The sequence below is a fragment of the Botryllus schlosseri genome, chromosome 7, assembly GCF_051294905.1.
Source record: "Botryllus schlosseri isolate E-star chromosome 7, Bs_hap1, whole genome shotgun sequence".
Classification (NCBI taxonomy): domain Eukaryota; kingdom Metazoa; phylum Chordata; class Ascidiacea; order Stolidobranchia; family Styelidae; genus Botryllus; species Botryllus schlosseri.
In genome coordinates, this window is record NC_137242.1 from 16,873,047 (window position 1) to 16,896,972 (window position 23,926).

At 39.0% G+C, this 23,926-nt stretch overlaps 1 protein-coding gene and 1 long non-coding RNA gene across 2 annotated transcripts in view; one reads left to right on the top strand and one right to left on the bottom strand.

Annotated features, from left to right (window-relative positions):
* Positions 1 to 23,926, bottom strand: part of LOC145443001 (uncharacterized) — a 297,994-nt gene that overhangs the window by 174,545 nt on the left and 99,523 nt on the right. The gene's annotated exons all lie outside the window — the stretch shown is intronic.
* The window catches only part of LOC145442785 (uncharacterized), a 36,155-nt gene continuing 33,354 nt past the window's right edge, over positions 21,126 to 23,926 (top strand). Inside the window, exons 1-5 of the mRNA XM_080320776.1 lie at positions 21,126 to 21,644; positions 22,383 to 22,530; positions 23,313 to 23,456; positions 23,527 to 23,605; positions 23,662 to 23,839. Coding sequence (XP_080176902.1) covers positions 21,522 to 21,644; positions 22,383 to 22,530; positions 23,313 to 23,456; positions 23,527 to 23,605; positions 23,662 to 23,839 — 672 coding nt within the window. The 5' untranslated portion in view covers positions 21,126 to 21,521. The remainder of the gene's footprint in view (positions 21,645 to 22,382; positions 22,531 to 23,312; positions 23,457 to 23,526; positions 23,606 to 23,661; positions 23,840 to 23,926) is intronic.

The following is a 23,926-nucleotide window of genomic DNA, read 5'->3' on the forward strand; positions in this document are numbered from 1 at the left end:
GATAAGGGAAGCCCATTTCACTCAATGTATCGATGCCTACGGTACTCTACAAAATTTTCTGATTAATTCTCCCTATGCTTATTTATCACAAGAAAGATGATTTGACACCTAAAGTACGAAATACTTTTTCGCTTGAGCTAAGCCGCAGCGCCTGGAGTGGAATTTTACGGGGTATGTGGACTCATTTCGTAGGGCTCTATGCCATAGGAGCATACTTTACGCTCCAATTCGATTCCCACACATTCCATATAATTACTAACAGAACCATTGAGTACCAGCCTTGACATTTTCCGTAGTACTAGATGGCATCTATACAATTCCACGACATCCGACATTACGACGAAGACTATCAAAATATCGAAAGAAGCCCTCTATTCTTTTCTGAAATATTCAAGGTTTTATCAGGACTTCCCTTCATATAAACTCCAGCAGAATCACTAATAACCTCTCAAGTGTACTCAATTTACTCTAATTTGATACTCGTGTACCAAATCCCTATTTTCCGCAAGTATGATAGAGGCTATCGCTCGATACTCAACGATTCGTGATTTTGCTGGAATACAAGTACAATTAGTTTAAAGTAGTTTGAGGTTACGTTTGTATCACCTTGACAAGTGCTATTATCAAAAAATGCTTTTGCTAAACTCTTACACTTTCACTAAACTTCTACACTGAATCTTGTAAAGTAGATAGAAAAGGAAAACTATTAACATAAGGTATGTGAGAAGCACGCAAATTTCGATTGCATACAAATGCCACAAACTGCGCTAACTTCCAGAGTTGTTAAGTATAGAAGTACTCGTACGTCTTGAGAATACCCAAGTAGGTTTTTTGCCTACATGTACCAAATACTCTCAAGTCCTTATGATATTGGAGTACATCAACTTCATGATAGCTACAGTATTAAACAGAAATAGACCTAGAGTACTAACGTTTTTGTGCAGTGAGAGTTCGCAAATTATCGAAGTATTTTTGTTATTTTTATTGCGATAAGTCATTCTGCAGCGCAAAAATGCGTCGTAGGATATAGATGAAACTAGCACCACTCATCAAGACCGCTGATAACAGTACATTTCAACATTTAGTTGCAGTAAATTTCGAGTAAAGTACAAGAAGTGATGATTTCCGAGTGAGTTAAAAAGTAAGTATTGCAGGTATAGTTTACCTGAAAACCGAATACTCTGAAATAGAAGTAGATGCAGTGTAAATAGTTAATCACTTGATTAAGTATAGCGCAAGCAGATAAAACCTATACTTGAGTACTACAAAATACACGAGTACTTCGCTATCGACTCCCTCCACGTAATAAGTGACTACGGTTTAAGACTGCTTTTACCGATACTCGTCAGTTTCCGTTTTAGATAGAATTCGGAAACCAAATAATTTCATAAACATAAGCTAATTAAATGAATTTACTCGAATGTACTATGCCGCGCTGATAAGATTAATTATAATATACTTATCATGTTAGAGCGATTTTTCTAGCGTAGAAAATCTTTAAAATGTAGTAAGCAGGCCAATATGAAGATATTTGTTGAGCTGAATAAACATAAAAAATACTCTAGACTACTTTATCGGTACTTCACAGTTTCAGTTTTAGATAAAATTTGTCCCTTTCACTCCTCGCTATCTAAACATGTTTAGAATATATTATTTGCGATGATACGAACCCGTAAAGTACTCAAGTAGCTTTTCGTTGGATATAGATGAAACTGACACCACACACCAAGACCACTGGCCCACTGACAAAAAGTACATTTCAACATTTTAGTAACAGTAAAGTCCTACTAAAGTACAAGAAGTCATGATTTCCGAGTGAGTTAAAAAGTAAGTATTGAAGGTATAGTTTGCTCGAAAACCGAAAAACTCTGAAATAGAAGTAGATGCAGTGTAAATAGTCAATCACTTCATTTAGTATAGCGCAAGCAGGCCAAACCTATACTTGAGTACTCCAAAATATACAAGTACTCCCTACACGTAAAAAGCGACTAGGGTTTAGACTACTTTATCGGTACTTGACAGTTTCAGTTTTAGATAAAATTTGGTGAGACTTTAAATTTTAAAGTAGTTTGAGCTTACGTTTGTATCACCTTGACAAGTATCATTATCAGACATGAAAATGATACTATCACCTAATACAGAAGTTAACACACGTCAATGTGCTTCGGAATTCCCTAGAAATTGCTTACTAAGAGAAGTATATTCTTGTATACACAATAGTGGAGAGAATCTTTAAAATGTAGTAAGCAGGTCGATGGGTATTCATTGAGTTGTATAAGCATAAAAAACATTCCCGCGCGCGTCTTAGTATTAGGTGGTAGGGTAGGAAGTGTTAGGTTTAGGAGCGCGCGGGAATGTTTTTTATGCTTATACAACTCAATGAATACCCATCGACCTGCTTACTACATTTTAAAGATTCTCTCCACTATTGTGTATACAAGAATATACTTCTCTTAGTAAGCAATTTCTAGGGAATTCCGAAGCACATTGACGTGTGTTAACTTCTGTATTAGGTGATAGTATCATTTTCATGTCTGATAATGATACTTGTCAAGGTGATACAAACGTAAGCTCAAACTACTTTAAAATTTAAAGTCTCACCAAATTTTATCTAAAACTGAAACTGTCAAGTACCGATAAAGTAGTCTAAACCCTAGTCGCCTTTTACGTGTAGGGAGTACTTGTATATTTTGGAGTACTCAAGTATAGGTTTGGCCTGCTTGCGCTATACTAAATGAAGTGATTGACTATTTACACTGCATCTACTTCTATTTCAGAGTTTTTCGGTTTTCGAGCAAACTATACCTTCAATACTTACTTTTTAACTCACTCGGAAATCATGACTTCTTGTACTTTAGTAGGACTTTACTGTTACTAAAATGTTGAAATGTACTTTTTGTCAGTGGGCCAGTGGTCTTGGTGAGTGGTGTCAGTTTCATCTATATCCAACGAAAAGCTACTTGAGTACTTTACGGGTTCGTATCATCGCAAATAATATATTCTAAACATGTTTAGATAGCGAGGAGTGAAAGGGACAAATTTTATCTAAAACTGAAACTGTGAAGTACCGATAAAGTAGTCTAGAGTATTTTTTATGTTTATTCAGCTCAACAAATATCTTCATATTGGCCTGCTTACTACATTTTAAAGATTTTCTACGCTAGAAAAATCGCTCTAACATGATAAGTATATTATAATTAATCTTATCAGCGCGGCATAGTACATTCGAGTAAATTCATTTAATTAGCTTATGTTTATGAAATTATTTGGTTTCCGAATTCTATCTAAAACGGAAACTGACGAGTATCGGTAAAAGCAGTCTTAAACCGTAGTCACTTATTACGTGGAGGGAGTCGATAGCGAAGTACTCGTGTATTTTGTAGTACTCAAGTATAGGTTTTATCTGCTTGCGCTATACTTAATCAAGTGATTAACTATTTACACTGCATCTACTTCTATTTCAGAGTATTCGGTTTTCAGGTAAACTATACCTGCAATACTTACTTTTTAACTCACTCGGAAATCATCACTTCTTGTACTTTACTCGAAATTTACTGCAACTAAATGTTGAAATGTACTGTTATCAGCGGTCTTGATGAGTGGTGCTAGTTTCATCTATATCCTACGACGCATTTTTGCGCTGCAGAATGACTTATCGCAATAAAAATAACAAAAATACTTCGATAATTTGCGAACTCTCACTGCACAAAAACGTTAGTACTCTAGGTCTATTTCTGTTTAATACTGTAGCTATCATGAAGTTGATGTACTCCAATATCATAAGGACTTGAGAGTATTTGGTACATGTAGGCAAAAAACCTACTTGGGTATTCTCAAGACGTACGAGTACTTCTATACTTAACAACTCTGGAAGTTAGCGCAGTTTGTGGCATTTGTATGCAATCGAAATTTGCGTGCTTCTCACATACCTTATGTTAATAGTTTTCCTTTTCTATCTACTTTACAAGATTCAGTGTAGAAGTTTAGTGAAAGTGTAAGAGTTTAGCAAAAGCATTTTTTGATAATAGCACTTGTCAAGGTGATACAAACGTAACCTCAAACTACTTTAAACTAATTGTACTTGTATTCCAGCAAAATCACGAATCGTTGAGTATCGAGCGATAGCCTCTATCATACTTGCGGAAAATAGGGATTTGGTACACGAGTATCAAATTAGAGTAAATTGAGTACACTTGAGAGGTTATTAGTGATTCTGCTGGAGTTTATATGAAGGGAAGTCCTGATAAAACCTTGAATATTTCAGAAAAGAATAGAGGGCTTCTTTCGATATTTTGATAGTCTTCGTCGTAATGTCGGATGTCGTGGAATTGTATACATGCCATCTAGTACTACGGAAAATGTCAAGGCTGGTACTCAATGGTTCTGTTAGTAATTATATGGAATGTGTGGGAATCGAATTGGAGCGTAAAGTATGCTCCTATGGCATAGAGCCCTACGAAATGAGTCCACATACCCCGTAAAATTCCACTCCAGGCGCTGCGGCTTAGCTCAAGCGAAAAAGTATTTCGTACTTTAGGTGTCAAATCATCTTTCTTGTGATAAATAAGCATAGGGAGAATTAATCAGAAAATTTTGTAGAGTACCGTAGGCATCGATACATTGAGTGAAATGGGCTTCCCTTATCTTAAATTGAAACGGACAGAATAAATCGAAACAATTTGCAGATTGGGTAGGTATCGTATGTTTAGTGTCGTTGGTATTGTTAAACGTTGTCGCCGGTAGCCGTTGGTATACTATTACGAGTGTGAAAAGGATTTGCATGCCCTGTGCAGAGTATCGCAGTAGTGAACATATTTTTTGCGTGACGAAACACGATCGCTGTTTAAATGTTAATGCATGCATTTCGATTACCGAGTTGCTATACAATAGAGATGACTCTACATTAGATCGTGCAGTGTACTTCGATTAAAACCATAACACCACATGTAAATCTATTCGCACAACTCGATGATGTTGGTATAGTGTTACTAAAATTAATTATTACCTATTTACACAACATAAAAATACCAATTCATGTCGTAGTAAGTAAGTTTATTGAACTCGTGCTTGATGAAAACGAATGGCGACAAGTATGCTGTTGTGTTTGAGTGAAAAATAATTATTTAGAGTAGTGACAGTTTGTGACCAACGAATGCAAATCGATCATGATATTACAATATACGCTTTCGTCAACATAACGACTTGGGGCAGGAGAAACACTTTAACATTTTTTCAATAACTGGAATCTTGAAACTTGTTGCTTGTGAGATTTACAGCTGGTGCACAAAGAGGTTAGCAACCATTTTGTACGATAGTATGTTTTAGGTGTATTGTTGCGTGGATAATGATATGATGACTCAGCACTTTTCGTTAGCAAAGTAAATTGTTTTGCGCGTTAGATTTGTGGAAAGTAAGTTGAATACATACTATTTTGTGGAAGTAACTAGATTACCGCGATATCACTGCTAGGTCTCTCAAGCAGTCACCGCGGTTTCAATTTTGTAAGATGTCGCGATGTCGGTATAATGTTTTCTAAAAGTCAAACTCGGCCGGATATCATGACTGTGTAGGACTTACGATAAACATGTATTGATATTAAAGTTGACTATGTATAGGTACGTGCTACGCTACGGAAAAACAGATTTAGCCAAAAGCCTGTATAGAACTGCGTTGGTTTTGAAAGTGTTACATCATGAAATGCCTGACGAAATTTGGTATGGTGCATTGTTATTATGTCCTACAACTGGGTACCAACGTTCAAGGTGAGAATTTAAGGTTTAGCATGCTAATTCTGTTATTAAAATTGACTATGTATGGGTATATGCTATGTTCACGAAAAACAGATATGTGTAAAAGTCGGTATTCGACTGCGATAGTTTCAAAGGTGTTCCATCATTAGATGTGTGATGAAATTTAGCATGGTTCATTGCCATAATGTCCTACAACTACGTATCAAGTTTAGAGTTGGGATTCAATGTTAAGCATGGTAATTCCGTTATTAAAGTTAGCTATGTATGAGTACGTGCTATACGCCCCCGCAAAACAGATATACGCAAAAAGTCGATGTAGAGCCGCGTTAGTTTTAAAGTTGTTCCATCATGAAATGTGTGATGGGATTTGGTATGGTGCATTGTTATAGTGTCCTATAATCGCATACCAACTTTCAAGGTGGGAATTCAATGTTTAACACGGTAATTCTGCAATAAAATTGACTATGCATAGGTATATGCTATGTTCACGCAAAACAGATATGCTTAAAAGTCGGTATTCGACTGCATTAGTTTTAAAGGTGATCCATCATTAGATGTGCGATGAAATTTAGCATGGTGCATTGCCACAATGTCCTACAACTACGAATCAAGTTTAGAGTTGGGATTCAATGTTAAGCATGATAATTCCGTTATTAAAGTTGACTATGTATAGGTACGTGCTATACGCTCCCGCAAAACAGATGTACGCAAAAAGTCGATGTAGAGCCGCGTTAGTTTTAAAGTTGTTCCATTATGAAATGCGTGAAGAAATTTGATATGCTGCATAATCACAATGTCCTACAACTACGTACCAAGTTTCAAGGTGAGGAGTCACATATTAGCATGGTAATTCTGTTATTAAAGCTGACTATGGATATGTACATGCTACCGAAAACAGATTTAGGCAAAAGTTGCTATAGAACTGCGTTAGTTTTAAAGTTGTTCCATCATGAAATGTGTGATGAAATTTGGTATGCTGCATAATCACAATGACCTGGAGCTCATTTAGATACGTTTTTAATGTAGTTACACACTCTAGTTATTTTGATGTAAAGAAAAAAATCATTCGATAACTCGATACAACTAGTTAACACGCGTTGATGTAACTTTCCTCATTTGTATGCATAGCCTACGCGAAATTGGTAACCGAATTTTTCGATTAGTTTATATTCCGTATTTTATTTAAAACTGAAACTGTTAAGTACTACTTAAAGTGTTATAAAGTGTGAAAAAGTGTACAAGTAGAATTATTATTATGTCATGAATAAGTAGTTTACAAATTCATACGATTTTTCTTGTTGCGTTCCGGGATAAAATGTAATTTTTCGCTCTTTTTATTTTTTATTTTTTCAATAATATTAGTATTCATTTTACAAAAAACGTCGTGTAAAGATAAAGTACTTGAACATTTCGTAGTGCTCAAGTGTATGTTTTTAAACTATTACCTTGACAAAATTTTCAGAATAGCAACTTTTGCGTAAATTCTGTCTTGCATTTAGTTGCCGGCTCTGAAAGCAAGCAAAGTTTGTGGTATTTGCGCAACATAGAAATTTGTACATTTCACGCTTATCTTATGTCGAAAACATAAGTTAGTTAAAGTATTTCGAATCATGGGTATGAATGATTTTAAAAAACCCAAATATGTCGCATCCAAACTTCGTGAATATTTTCGATTAGTTTTTTCGATTCTATCTACTTTAAAGGATTCAGTGTAGAAGTTTCGAAACTTGCATGAATTACAAGCTACATAATTCAATTATCAAGAATTGTGGAGCATTTATGTGGGTCTCCAGGGTGCTCTTCATTGAGTGTCCGTGTTGGGCGATAAGTTTAATTTGCAAAATTAGTGTGTTCAAATCAGGCCAGTCGGCAACATATTGATGTCGCATTAGACCTAAATACACATAATAGAATATCAAGGAAAAGTATCATCTATAACGTATAATGAATGTTATTTATTTCTCGGAAGCAAGTTATTATGAAAACATAGTGGTCAAAATTATCGCAGAGCAATACCGATTTTGCGTAAATTCCGTTATGCGTCAGACTACGTTACTAGGGATTATGTAGTTAGTTGGGACATTAGGAGTCCTATCTTCCCAATCGGTATGGAACAACATCAAAATCATCACAAAGCAATATCGACTTTTGCGTGAATTCTGCTACGCGTTTTACTACGGTAGTGTGCGCACCTGCTTACAGGTATCCAGACGTGAACTTTCTACTATATTCGCTCCTAACATTATAGCAGCAGCCGACGCAGCTTACATTATTACGTTATAAGACGCCGGTGGCGTTTCACTGTCGGTTTAATCACCCTTATTCTAGTGACATGAAAAGGACTGAATCGTATGAAATGTGGTCACTACAAGAATCGAGCGAAAGCGCTGTTTCACGCCGTCTTGCATCGGTCACGATTAGTTTTACTTTTTAACTAACTTGTTGTCTGTCGTTATAGTCATTAGACTCGCTTTCATGCGGCTAATTTGTCCCTATCATTATAACGTCGGGGATCGCGTACCTGCGGTGAAGGTGTTCGTTTAAGTATAGCGACGAGAACCGGGCCCCTGCGCCTCGTCCGTTGGCATTTTTGTGCTGAGTTAAATACCCTTATACTCGACATGCAAACATTATACAGGTAGCGGTTGTACTGCGAGCTGATAATAAGGCTTAAAATGTGGAGACCTCGGTCGGTTTAATCACCCTTATTCTAGTGACATGAAAAGGACTGAATCGTATGAAATGTGGTCACTACAAGACTCGAGCGAAAGCGCTGTTTCACGCCGTCTTGCATCGGTCACGATTAGTTTTACTTTTCAACTAACTTGTTGTCTGTCGTTATATTCATTAGACTCACTTTCATGCGGCTAATTTGTCCCTATCATTATAGTGTCGGGGATCGCGTACCTGCGGCGAATGTGTTCGTTTAATTATAGCGACGAGAACCGGACCCCTGCGGCTATTCCGTTGGCATTTTAGTGCTGAGTTAACAATCGTTGCAGACTCTGAATGTTACCTAGATCCTTATCACAAAAAATCATGCATCAGAAGCATAGGGATTGATATTATCAAGTCGCAGCGCTCAAAATCGCATTTTATAGTGATGATGTGTAGAATTTTGATATTAATAATATTATCCGGAGAATATAGCCTTGCATAGACATCATAGTTTTCGCATTTATGTATAATCTGAATAGGAATTTAAATACATAGTCCTAAATACACAGAATACAATATCTGTCGATTCTAGTCAAGGTAAGTTTTGACGCGGCAATCATAAGTCGTAAAATGTGGAAACTGCAGAAACCGTAACTTATACACATAAAATCAAGTTTAAAAAATATGGACGGATGATATTAGTCCTAAATACACATAACACAATATCTGAGAAAAGTATCAAGATGCGGCAATCAATGCAGCGATGATATAGCAATGGATGGATGATGTGGCACTATAGGCGTGGCGCTTGATGATGTGGCACAGATGACGTAGCAGATGAATGTACCCTTAGGGTATGAAAATGGACGTGGCAATTAGGATGACGTGGCCTTCTGTGATTGGTGCGTAACAAAGCCAGCTACCCTCACTACTGGTGACAGTGAAAGGACTATGATAAAACAAGCCAACTTTGGTAAATACTTAACAGTCAATATTCATTATCTGGTAGAAACTCTTGATGGCTGGCAGTAGACTAGTATTACTTAACGCAGGTCTCCAAGTCTCCAGATATTGGACGAACCGATGATAACATACCTGGATGCTCTACAACAGCGGTTCTCAACCGGGGGTCCGCGGACCCCTGGGGGTCCGCGAAGCATTTTCAGGGGGTCCGCGAAGCCTCAAAATAGTTGATAACCTAATTCGTATTTCTTTCAATTCGGAAAATCACGAGGCAGTTTCGCTTCATTACTAGTAAAACTCCAGAGCTCACATCAACAGAATGGCCATCTGAGATGAAATATCCTACTGTGCAGATTCGTATTAATTGCTAAATTGCTGGCAATAGCCTACTGATACAAACATTTTGCTGTTTAGAGATGTTTTGTTGGGGATTGTGGGGAAAAAAGTTGGACGAGTATGGTCATTTGGTCAATCATGGTGACTTCGGAATGTTAACAAAAATCCATGTTCTCCTGTGATATAAGGCTACGCAACGATTCATCCATAATAACTTCAAGATAAACTGCTAGTCAGGGGTGGACAAACTTTTCGGCTAAAGGGCTTTATGAGATTTACGAACCATTATTCGTGGGCCACTTGAATGTTGATGACCTTTACCCGATTGGGTAATGGTGAAAACGATACGTATAATAATATGTATCAAAATCAATAACAATTGGCATGATGACTCAGTGTACATCGATTACCTAGACACCAACAGCGCGAAAAATTTTCAATGTTAATGAATGGATTCGGTCAACAGTAATGTTACTTGCAAAAATTGTGGTTCGCCTCTGCATACCGCTGGGCTCATTTGGCAAGATCAACGATTATCCGGCACTTTGACTTTTCAATATCGCAGATTTCGTCGAATACGCGGAAGATTCTACTTTATGGTCAGATAGAAATGACCAGGCGTGACATAATTATTTTCAGTAAAAATACCTGCTTGTCAATTTTGGTGCCATATTTGTTGCGATCATACCCAAATGTGCCGTCGGAAGCGTTACGCGGTCTCATTACATTCGTCGACACCTATATTTGTGGAAATGGGTTTTCGGCACTTTCGGTGGGTATTTTCAAAACACTACCACGTATTTCAGGAAAAGCAGTTGCAGAAATCGGTTTGAAATAATAGAAGTCAACCAAATTTCTACATGAATAGTATGATCTTATTTCCAAGAAAAGTCATTTCGTTGCCGTTTATCACTAAGCCGACAGTTATCATTTGTATAAGACAGATGACGCGATTGCACGATAATTGAGGTAAATTTGAACTAAAACTTCGTGGGTGTCCGCGGGGGCCGTGACAGTCTGAAAGGGGTCCACGAAGACAAAAAGGTTGAGAACCACTGCTCTACAACAATACCGAAGTTGTCTGACTCACTTCAACATTCTGTGACTCCTGTCAAACTAGATAAGAGTTGTCAAACGCATACTGTGCAATCTATTCGTTTTAGGAGCAAGGGTATGTATCATGGTTTGTTATGTTCATAGCATGAGCTTACATACCAGTCTTCTAGGAGTTACCGCAACCCCGTCAATGTCCGATTTCTCCGGTCAGTCTGGACCAAGTTTTGTGGATTCCAGTCAGTGCATCAGCGGCACCAGCAGTTCTGATACTGATTCGGAAGTTGGTGATTACATGCCTGAAAGTGAAGAAACGTCCGAGTAAGTCATTTGAGGTGCAGGAGTAGTGTTTCAAATTCAAACATAAATTTATGTTTCAGACACTCCGAGGACGAAGATGTTGCGTTGAAATTTGTCCTCGTTGAAAAGAAGAAGCTGCTTAGTCTATTTACACAGTGTCCACTCTGTAATACAGAATCATCACTCCAGGAATACAGTTCTGGCAGCTTGTTAACCATTCACCAACAGTGTTACAACGCTTCTTGTAAATTTCAACGAGTTTGGAAAAGTCAAAAGCAACTGAACAGGGGAATTGGCGAAGGGAATATTGCGATAAGTAACGCTGTATTCCTGAGTGGATCTTCTCCAGCAAAGGCCTTGAAGATGCTTCAGCTGATGGGAATGCAAGCTATCTCATATGCTACATATATGCAACATCAAAAAAGCTATATCATTCCATCAGTAGATTATATTTACGATGAAGAGAAGGCGGCATGTATGGCACGGGTAGCAGGGAACTCGTTAACGCTTTCGGATGACGGGAGGTTAGTTGTTGTATCATCATACTTCATTTACCGACCTTCACCAACCGGTCCCAATTAATTTTCAGCGCTGACAGTCCTGGACACTGTGCCAAGTATATGGTGTACTCTTTAATGGACACAGCCTCGAAGAATATTTTATGCTGCGAATTGGTACAGGTATGTAGCATAATACTGCACTCTTAGATTGTGATTATAATGAGTGTTTGATTGTGATTATAATGAGTGTTTTTCAAGTCCAACAAAACCGGAGGAACTTCACGCACGGAGAAGGAGGGTCTGCGGCGCTGCATGGCTTCAGTTATGCAATCGGTTACAATAAAACAGCTTGTGACTGATAGGCATCCACAGATACGAAAGTACCTTCGTGATGAATATCCAGAAGTCAAGCATTCCTTTGACACGTGGCACATTGCAAAAGGTATCGTACTTATTATTCTTACATTATTTAAATATTAAACCCATGTCATGTATCTAATGACACAATTGTCCTAATTCCCCATTTCAGGACTGAAAAAGAAATTATCAGCCTTGTCAAGGAGGAAAGACTGTGAGCTCATCGCAGACGACGAGGTGCGATCAGACCCCCTCCCCTTGCTGCTGCACGTGCAAGATTGCCACGAGAGCAAGCCATCAGAGAACAGAAAACTAGGTTCAGCACATCATGATGATACCGTATCACAAACGGTAATTACTATTTCAACTTCCGTTTCCCTCACAACTTCACAGTGTTTTGTAACTTCAAACGACAACCCCTGAAATAGGCTTATATATAACCCCCTTAGTCTTGCTGCTGGCTTTCACTTGGGTATCGAACCAGTGTTACGATGAAACAATAAAATGGTAGTGTCTATGATCAAACATGATAAGTGAATTTCTGCTTTAAATTGCTATTCCAGCCACGCTGACACTCCCGGCTGAGGGCATCATCCTGGAGTAAAACATCAAAAAAAGAGAAATCGCAGAAAAATCCTGGAAATTAGGAAGACTTTTTCGAGCAGATTTCTTGACACGATTTTTTTCTGTGACATTATAATCCTTGCGATTTTGTATGTATTAAAACCTAGTAAAAGCTTCTGAATTTCCTGTATGTAGTAGTAACAGCTTTTCAGTAGTCATTATATTTTATACAAAGATGAGGTCAAAGTAGCAGACTGTGAGAACTGATAAGGAGTGTAGAATTACTACGAATCCAGTGGATGCGGTAGAGCGGAGTTCCTTTCGGATCGAATCTAGTCTGGTCTGGTCAAGCGTCTCTGAAAAGTCAACATGTACTCGTTACGTGCATCGGCCCTCGAGCTTTGATCCTCAGCAATCTTATATGCATTCACTAATTGTTTTGGACAATCCCAATCATTTGACAAAAAGGAACTACTTTGGTCGCCTGAGGATGACCAAGTAATTCAATGACTTACCTTTATAAGGGTCTTCAGGTCTATTTTCATTTTATATTCTCTTCTTTGCTTTTCATTCAGTGTGTTCAAGTGCATACCTCTTCTCTACTTCGCCTAGGCCCTAGGCCAAGGTGGGTGTCTGATTTGACAGACTACTATAAGTCGTTTCGACACCTTCCTACCTTTCCATTGTATCGTAGTTATGTGGTGTCTTCAGATGATGAAAATGTTAATAAACTGATACTGAACAGACCCCGTGTCGCTATCAGTTAACTCCATAGCTTCGGCAGATGTTGACATTATCCCACTTCAATACATACACAACAGCATCGGAAATCCTCATGGTAACACGTCATCGACATGCTCCATTGATTTAAGTAGCGTTTTTGCCGGTGATGGCATTTTGAGACTTTTGCTGCTCGATATTTCAGAAAATGCCTAATTTTAGAAGGTGGGGTGTATATTTTTGGAATCAGCATGAAAAACTCTACCAAATTAGCCAAAGTTGTTTTGGTCGATATAGTTGACCTTTAACTATGTTCGATAACTGGTAAATACGCAAAGCTGTCATGTGGTTTTCAGGGTCTTACGAGTGCAAATTTTGCTGACTATCCAAATTACTCTTTGCTTGTCACAACAGATGCAAGCCTAAAAAGCGTCACTTATTAGCAGCTAGAAACTGGACAAGTGGAAGTAATCTAAGAGCAAAACTAGATGCACTATACAGGGGTTGCCAATGGGGATGGTGTGAACGTGAGGTTCACGTTCGCGTTCTGTGTGTGAACCTCAGAAAGTTAGAGGTTCACATTCCATAACGAACCTCGGTAGGTTCTGCACTGTGAACCTTTTTCATATATTACAATTTTCATGACATTATAGCATATTTGGTGGAAATTTACAGCATTTCAACTACGAGGCACTCTATTGATGGCGCTGGCAGCATAAAAATCATCACTATAGACGAGCATGCACCTTGACAATTTCAAGAATTTTACTCGCTTTGTTATAAAAGTTTGCTCGAAATATCCAGCTTTCCTTTGGAAATATTTAGTGACTCTCCGCTGTGAGCTTGACCCGCAATCACACGACATCAAAAGCGAAGTACGCTACCCCTAGCTGTAGGTAGTCGGCGAGTGATGCTTATTCAACCAGTCAATGAAATTGATATCGTTGTCTGATGTAAAATATCTAGCTAGCGTACGGGGTCCATCTCGATCTCATATGTTTATTGTAGCATAAAAACCAAATCCGTGCGATTGGGGTATTGGCTACTGCTGTATAACTTGTTAATGGGGTAATATCGGTAGCAATTAAGAAACTCGTTTTACACTCTGCTCAATATCAATGCAGCAACACTAGGACGACGAATACATTGTCCGGTCTGGTCTAGACCATTAAGGCGTAAGCTTATATTCCCTTGCAATTCCTCGTCGAAATTGTTGGCAAAGCGGAAGATATTGATTTTATGGGATTATAATATCATTTGATTGCCCCAGTTGATACAATTGGTGACGTTTAAAAAGTCAGCATGTACTTCAGCATTGTGGCATTATGAGGCCCGAATCGTCGCTAGGTATCGTGTTCATGTACGTGTACAATGTACATGAATATATCGCTTCACTGAAATGTAGAGTTGTAATTAGCAATATGACGTCACGTGACGTCATGAGGTTCACGTTCGCGTTCACACAGAACCTTTCAAAAAGGTTCGCGTTCACACGAACCGGAACCTTTCAGAGGTTCACACCATCCCTAGTCGCCAACTCAAAACAGGTTGGGTTACAATTCTAAACTCCGTTACAATGCAACATTCGAGGCTGATTATGGGGGTTCCAGGGCCACGAGCAGAATAAAATTTATATTTTCGCAATCAGTACTGCGGTAACTTTCGATTGATACCCGTTTTATCAAATTTATTGCCCGACAAACCGTCAAATTGCCTTTAGCCAAATAAAAAGTGTGACGTAGACCAATTTCACTGAGCCGTGAGATTTGTTGTGTCCACACCATATAGGACACTATGGTTTTACTATTGTGTCGTCAGACTACTCGGTATGTTGTTTTGTAGGGATGGTGTGAACCTGAAGTTCACGTTCGCGTTCTGTGTGTGAACCTCGGAAATTTAGAGGTTCGCGTTCACAACAGAACCTTGGTAGGTTCTGCACTGTGAACCTTTTTCATGTATTATAATTCTCACTTCATTATAACATCTTTGGTTAAAATTTTTCGCATTTCAACTGCGGGCCACTCTGTGCATAGCGCTGGCCGCATAAAAAAGCAACACTAAACGAGCATGCACCTTGACAATCTCAAAAATGTTACTTGCTTTGTTACAAAAGTTTGCTCGAAATATCCAGCTTCCCGTTTGTGAATATTTAGTGACTATCTGCTGTGACCTTGACCCGCAATCACACAACATCACGAGCGAAATACACTACAGGTAGTCATCGAATGATGCTTATTCAACCAATTCAGGAGATTGATATCGTTTTCTGATGTAAAAAATCTAGCAGGTGTCAATCTTTGATTTGTCATGTTTACTGTATCATTAGAACCAAATCCGTGTGATTGAGGTGTTGGCTACTGCTGTATAACTTGGTAATGGGGTAATATAGCAAGTATAGGAACCCGTTTTACACTCTGCTCAATATCAATGTGCCAATACTCAGGTGCCGAATATACATTGTCAGGTCTGGCCTATACCGTTAAGACGTAAGCTTATATTTTCACGCAAGTCCACGTCGAAATTCTTGGCAAAGTGACGGAAGATAGTTATTTTATCGTATTATTATATCATTTGATTGCCCCACTTGATACATTTGGTGACGGTTAAAAAGTCAGTATGTAGCCTATTCCTGCATTGTGCCATAATGTGGTTCGAGTTGTCGCTAAGTATTGTTCTCATTCATATATCAACTCACTGAAATCTAGGGTTGGAATTAGCATTATGACGTCATGAGGTTCACGTTCGCGTTCACGCAGAACCTTTCAAAAAGGTTCGCGTTCACACGAACCTGAACCTTTCAAAGGTTCACACCATCCCTATTGTTTTGTTATTGAAAACCAATTAACCAGAGGTCTCAAACACGCGGCCCGCGTCGGTATTTCGGATTTTGAAGTATACGATAATATTTAACCGCCCGATATCTTTTTTGTCGATTTGAGAACTTCAAATTCGCTCTAAAACCACTCCAAAACAGGAAACTACTCAACGTCACTATCACATCACTTTCAAATGTTAGACTGCAGTGGAAGATCAGCTAATACGTCACATTGCCTTTTATGATGGTGAAACTAGACCTGCTGATGATTTGGGACTGAAAATTGCGATTTGGACTTGGGCGTGACCTTTTGTAGAATTAGCCTATTCGAACTCGGACTGAATAGGTGATAAAATAAAAATGACTCGAGTTGAATCGGGTCAAACGTTACAATCGAATAGGAACTTGTGACTCGAAACGCCGTGACTTGGTATACAAACACGGACGCAACAAACTATCAGACTGGAATGTGGAATAGAAATATATCAAAAGGTCGCGCATTTAGCTAGCTAAGCAGACCGGCATGGCAACCATTGGCATTCTGTTGCCCCCTGCTGTATAGTTAGTGCGTCATCTTGGGTCTCTTTATCCATGTTATTATCGCCAATCAACGGTGGAGAGTAAGGTGGTGGTACGCTTCACAGCTCTAACACCAATGGATTCTTCGGCGATTGCGCATTTCTATTACTATTTCCTGTTCCAATATTCGAAGGTAAATCTAACGTTGATTTAATTTGACTTTGGCAATGAATGACATGATCAACAACCTAGTTATCGGAAGTATGCCGGAAACCCAGATTCGGCCATGCTGCTTCTATGCTCTGCTATCAGATAAATCTTTGTTCAATTCTAAAACATTTCACCGAGGCCTACAATTCTACCTAATATTGTGGCATGTCAAATGTCCCCTAGCTGCAAAATTACAACACGACAGCTTTTACGATGGCGTAATGCATCTATACGATCACACGGTGTCTATCTATAACTTATTATTTTGACACACTATGCATGGCATGCCAAGTACAACAAAAATTTTATTCAAATATTTAAAAATGTAATTTTATTTCGTGCTAGGGCGTGAATTCACAATAGTAAATCACATATTCACGATGTGTATTAAATTCCAGTCTACTAGGTCCCGTTAAATAGCGCATATTCGCAAATACATTGAATACCGCTATTATTGGCGCTGCGGCCCGCGGCGCCATCAAAATCCAGTAATTGGCCCGCGATCACATTTGAGTTTGAGACCTCTGCATTAAACAATGATTTCTTGTTCTGATGCCGGGTTTCAAACTGAATTTGTGTCGCGGGCTGGATTCAAACCACCATGTCGATAACTGTAAACTTCACGTTTACAAATACAATTATAGTTATCAATTCACTTTCTTATACTTCGCTGTACAATATATTTTGGGACAATATTAATCATCGACGACGGCAGCGAAGAGGCACTTTGCAGTTTAGTATCCTTTTCAACCATCCTAGCGTCAGACATTTGGATGCAAAATTTCTTGCTTGGGAGAGGAACGTTAAATTATTGTACAAATTTGCTGTTGGCAACGTGGTCAAATATTCCAAAATATCAATGCCGGATGCTAATTGTTGGAATCAGAGGTTGCTACTTTTGGAAAGTTACCAAATTGTGAAGGAGTTTGTGGGATATCAATAGAAGTGTTAGAGAGAGATCCATCTTGTAACGGCTTTATATTCATGTCTTATACAAGGACATGAGAATAATTTGTAACCTTTGTCTTTGTTATTTCTACTACCCATCGATTCACTGGCAATACTCTCTACATCAGCAAAAATCAACTTGGGTAAGCCCGTCAACAAATCAGCAAATTCAAGCTCCATACTCTAGATTTAGATTACCGTGGAAAGTGTTCCTGTTATTTGTGATGTCGGAAGAAAATGTTGGCAGCAGTTCAATGAAGAAAAAATAAAGTTCCACGCTTAAGGCTTCTCACACTGATATAGTGAAGAAGTATAGGGTCCTGATTTAGCTACATTACTCGTAAAATTTGTCTCGTACTACTGGAATCGAATCATCAGAATTAATACTCGATTCAGATTCGAGCACTCGAATCATTGTGCCCAGCACTTATCAGTACCCGAGAAGTATAGCTCGTGGCCTCAAAAATGTTGGTGACCCCTGACTTAGATCATATTTCTAAACAACTTAACCTACTAGATGGTAATGATGTTGTATGGGTGGCTATATTACCAGTAACAATGACATGTCTGCAGATCTCCCGACAGAAATATCTGCATATCAACACAACGTAACAGAAAACATTCATCACCGGCATTGATCAAAAAACAGTTTGCCAATGATACTTGGTTTGGGATTGCCCGCCCAACATATCGATTTCGATCACCCGGCCACTCGCCGACGGATACTTACAAAGGCGGAATCTACACTCTACGGAATGGGCCGTTGTATCACACCAACTTTGAAATTTTCCATATTTTGGACAAACCCGCAACTACATGCTCGGATACGAAGGTGGAATTCATACCGTGACATCGCTAATGTGATTATTTCGCCGGTTGTGAGCCATATTGCTGAAGCTAATGACCACGACTTCACAGAATATTTCCTCATTGCGCGCCCGATACCGAATTATGATGACTGATATCAGTGCATGATTACTGATTAGCAATGTATGTTGTGATGCCATCAGCACATATATTCGTAAAGGCCTACCATCCAACCGTTAGATATTTCAAATATTCGCCGTTGTCTTCTATCTAGCAAAGGGCTTGGAACTCTATTGTAAAACGTTTTACTGATTCAGACAAAACAAATCTCGCTATGGAGTTTAACAGCATCAAGCAACTGCTTTCAAATGATCATTGTGATGGGGTGAAATTCTATCGCCGTGTCTAGTAATGATAACCAGTAAACAATCAATAGACATTAGATTCAATGGATGGATGAAATATTCGATATACTTTCTATTTCGACAGAAGGTTGCAAAGCAAGTATGCGAATCAGCGGGCACAACAAAACAAAAATCTCTTCATCGTTACGTGATTTTTATCGTGACCTAGAAGATTAGAAATGTCAATGTTCTGTATTTAGGGTCATTTACAGGATTAATCCAGATTAGAAAGTTAGAAGCTGTTTATTTGTATGGTGGTGACAGCCCGACCGATATGGGATTTTTGAGGCGATACCGATAAGACTGATAACTGGCACCTTCCCCGATGGCCCCGATATATTCAGACACCATTCAAAAGATCTGTCATCTAGCTCAAGGCGCTTTTCCGAAACTTCAGAGCATATATATATATATATATATATATAGCTTTAAAGCCATTGCTGTGCTTGGACATGAAACAAACTAGAAAGGCATCTTCTGTACACCTGTATAAGAAACATACAAGTATTCCCAGTTTAGAAGTCGAACGTTATAGTTCTCTGGCTCCCTACAGCAGGGGTTCTCAACTTCCCATGTGTAACGGGCCGCATTTTAACAGCAAACGAGGCTGAGGGCGGCAGAACATTATTATCATATATTTGTAAGATATATTAAATTCACTGTATTTGACAGTCAAGTTGATGTTTTGGGCTGGTCCGTGGTCCTCGATAAAAACTTCTCCTTACAGAGCAACTGTCCCCTTCCCACGTGTGCCCTGCAGTTCCTCTTCAAATATGTCCACTGTGAGAAAATACACCCCGATTATTAGCTATGCAATATATGTGGGTGAGTGGGCGGATTCGTCCAATGCTAGGCTAGTGTAGCCTGGCGGCAACGAAACTGCGATACAAGGTCGACTAACATTGCTGTCTCTCTTCTGGTCAAGGTTGAATCAGACAACTGTAGCTTCGAAATTTGCCAGGTGATGTTGTCGTTATTGATAAATTCTGGAAACAGTGAATTCACAGTCTGTCTTGAAATCCCACCTTTCCTAACTGACTTCTTGGCTTTAACGATGTTTCAAGCAATTTTTAATAATGCCTCTGTAAAGTTATTGCCTCGTAATATCAATTGCTGGGCTTAACAGTAGCAACGCTTTTTCTAAGATCAGGCGGACCAGGTGGATATGTATTTTTGAACTCCAGATGAAACTATCAGTAGTGTCGTTATAAACTTTACATCTCTGCGAAAGCAAATTTAATGTTCCAGGCGAAGTTGAAAACTCTGTTTTCGTTTTTTAAATTCCCCTTACCTTGTCGCGATCTGTTCGTACCAGTCGTGGTGAGTGTAACACTCATTGAAATTGTACTACCAAGCGGGATTCTCTTAAAAAAGAGTCCAGACGAATATCGATTATAAAAACAATAACAATTTCAACTCGAGCATACCAAGTAACCAAAACACATCAAAGAATGAGTCATCAATATACAAAATAGAGATGGTGCGATGAAAGAGCTAAGTATAGGTAAATTAATATGTAACCATACTGGATCAGTAGTATTTGCTTTCATGATAAAAGATGCTGCGGGCCGCGTGTTGAGAACCCCTGCTTACTGCCTTACTGTGACGACACGACACCTCGAACGGCCGATACCGATATTTATTTCAAAGTGTGACAGCGACTCAATATTATGGGCGGACAGCCAGGCCCTATTGACGACAGCTCGCAGAATTGCGATTCCTGAGGAGGAATTACGTACATACATATTGTCACAAACGCGATGGATGAGATTTCACGCCATTGCTGTCCCAGGTAGGCATAGGCCGTCTCATAAACAAAGTTAGATAAATCAAAGCATTTCAGCTGATAGCAATAATAAAGCAGTGAAACTTAGAGCATGGTCTTGGACATCACTCCCCGTCTGCGTGCTTTAATGCAATACACGTTATTGCAAAATGTTGATAGGACCTATAAATTGTGTCATTGTGTATTCGAGTATATCCGATACTAATATATTAAATAGTTTAGTTCATGCTACTAATATAATTTTCACTGGACGTGTGCTACTCGTGTTTAGGATATATAATCAAAACGAATACCAAACCACGTTTTCGATTGTCCTGAACCTATATGAATGAATTGAATTGCTACAATAACCAACACTGTTGCAAAAGAGAAAGTTTATAAAATACAGTCAAAGAAACTGTTGTTAAACCTGGCACTATCAGTTCTTATTATTAATATTGCACCATTGTTCTCAAATGAAACATGATAGATAAAATTGTTAACAATGTGTCAATAACCCGAAGCACCTGTCCTTCTAGGTTTCATTAATTAAATCAACATATTGAATTATCCGTTTCATGATTAGGTTTGAGGAGAAAAGAAACTGAACAATGTTCGTTGATGTTGATTTGCCGACAACTATTAAGCATATCCATTCGTTTTCAATCGTGAAATATGAATTCTCAGCCAGTCGGGTTTATTGTATCTCAGGAGGTTACTTGGTTTACGGATACACTGCTTAGTTCAGTTATAACACGAGGATTTAAGATATTTCTACTTTGAAGCATCGTGCCCTAGTAAAGCAGGCCTACCGTCCGAAAGACTCAAAGCGTCACCAGCGCGTTTAGTATCATGCGAGGCGCAAAAGTTGGTTCAGAATCGAATGCGACAAGCGGTCACGTACATCAGAGCGTTTTTCCACCCAGCGGAGCCGAGGAAGTTTGGGTTGATGAGGTCGTTCCTAAAATACAGTCGGTAAGTTAGAATTGTTTTTAAATAAATTGAATGATTGGGTAGCAAAGTACCAGATTCAAACCTAATGGTCGATTTTTGTCGACAGCTATACTGATCCGTGAACCAATCTAATCCACATTTATGGAAAATCTGTTATTACATTGCATGCGGTTTGTGAATACGTCCATAATTGCAATCCGCTACGAGTGCGTTATGTTGTCTGTGGGCCACAGTAGAGTCAACAATATGTTTGCATCGCAGAATTTTCATACAGAAGGAGTCGTCAGTCGGCTTGTCCATGTCCATACATTAGTTTTAATGAAGGCATGTATTCTGAGTTCAACTTGAAAGTCAGAAATAAATCGCTGATGTAATAACCAGTTCCGGTGTACGGATCAGATATGCTTCCGGTTATATGCCATTTCTGTGGCCAATCTATAATTCGTTTCTCGTGCCGTATTTGTACAATACTATCGACACTTATTTGTGCTGCCTCGATTCGTCTTATCGTATTCGAGGACAATAACTTATTTCCACCGCATATCCTGACCAGGTCAGCGCTGTTCAGGCGGTAGTGCCTCACCTGAACGCACTTGCCTGATCTCAAATGTACTCTACTATGTCAATGCAGTTGTTTGCAAGGAAGGCATTCTTGAATAATAGGCGCATTTCGCGCTACAAGATAAGTCACCTCACCTGTTACGGCCCCTAGTGCACACTTGCGGATTTTAATGTCGATGTATTTCTTTTTCTGTATAGGGAAAACAACTGCCATGCTCACCAAAGGTTTTGATCGGGTTGTCAATTGCCGGGTTAATCATTGTTGCAGTGATTACGACCCTGGCGGTGGTTTTAACAAGGACCAGTACGCCTACAACTACATGTACCGGAACGATTACAGTAGAAGGTACAGGACGGGTTATAATATACCCCTTATATTTAACTAGAGCTATCTCTAAATAGCCGGGTCGAGTGAACGGATACGACAACACAGCTCAAACAATATTAGATTAGGAATCAAATTTGAATATGACACTGAGTCGGAGTATTGGAGATGGGGTGGCATTCAAAACAAAAGTCAATTTAAAACTAACATGTTTAATACAAGGCCCATGTAGAAAACATTTTTTTTGCTGTTTTTTATATTTGTTTTTTCAAGCCATGACGTCACGAATACTCAATTGTGACGTCATAGTTTATTGACATTGACAATTGAAAATATAGGGTAAATATAGCTTCTTTAACGAAATATCTACGTATAGCGGTTGAACAGACTATTTTGAGGGTTCCAACCAATGTTCCCTCTAATTGTTGACGAGACTGCGCATACTCACCAACTCACTGCGCGCAGACCCTTGGACAACAGGGCGTAACGACTAAAAAAAGGTCATCAATGCGGATTTTTTGTGCGCAACTTAGATTTTCTGTGCGCAGAGACAGTGTCAGCACTGCGCATTTGCGCACGTAGGCAGCTTAGAGGGCACATTGGTTCCAACCATCTTATATCGTATACATCGGCTGTATAGGGGCCTAGGGGGGTAATTGTCCGTAGGCTCATGCAACAGGTTTTTGGAAAGTATTTACACAATTACGGCATGATTTTACAACTTGAAAAAACAGATTTTTTTAAAGGCCTTTGTTTTATATGCACGGCACGGTGATAACGCTAATTGTTCCTACTGATCACAGGATGCAATTCCACTTTATCTGAAAATATACAATACATTGCCGACGACTGCGAAGTGGACGTTGGTACTTGCTCGGGGGAATATTGTGAAGGATGTACGGAGTGTTGTGGGCCGGTATTTGAAGAAAGAAGTGAACTGTGTTCAGGCAAGCTATACCTATTCCAGTGTGAATCTACTCATGGTCAACCAATGCTCACCCCGGCCGTTACGTTTAGGTGTGCAAGTCCCATTTTCGAAGATCGTTGGATGCAGCTGTGTTAGCTGCGACAGCTTTCCTCTTAGTGTATCTGGGAGGTGTGTTGTATGCTTCATATTAAAAAATAATTTCCTGACTCTGGTTTTTCTTTCAGGGTCATAGGCGAGTGCCTTAACAACGTGTCGTGCGAAGCTTCAATTACCGTGAATGGTATTGAAGTAACCAGATCAAATTCTGACGGATACTATACCTTTCCGACGGCGTTTCCCAGTAGTGAACGACTCGTTGTCAACGTGGTCGATGTGCAAGGATTATATGATGACAAAACTCATGTAAGTGGTTGAGATTATGAAATATACGAATCATGTGAATACGTCAGTAGTAGCTGTACCGGCAACTGCAGCAATATATAGCATTTT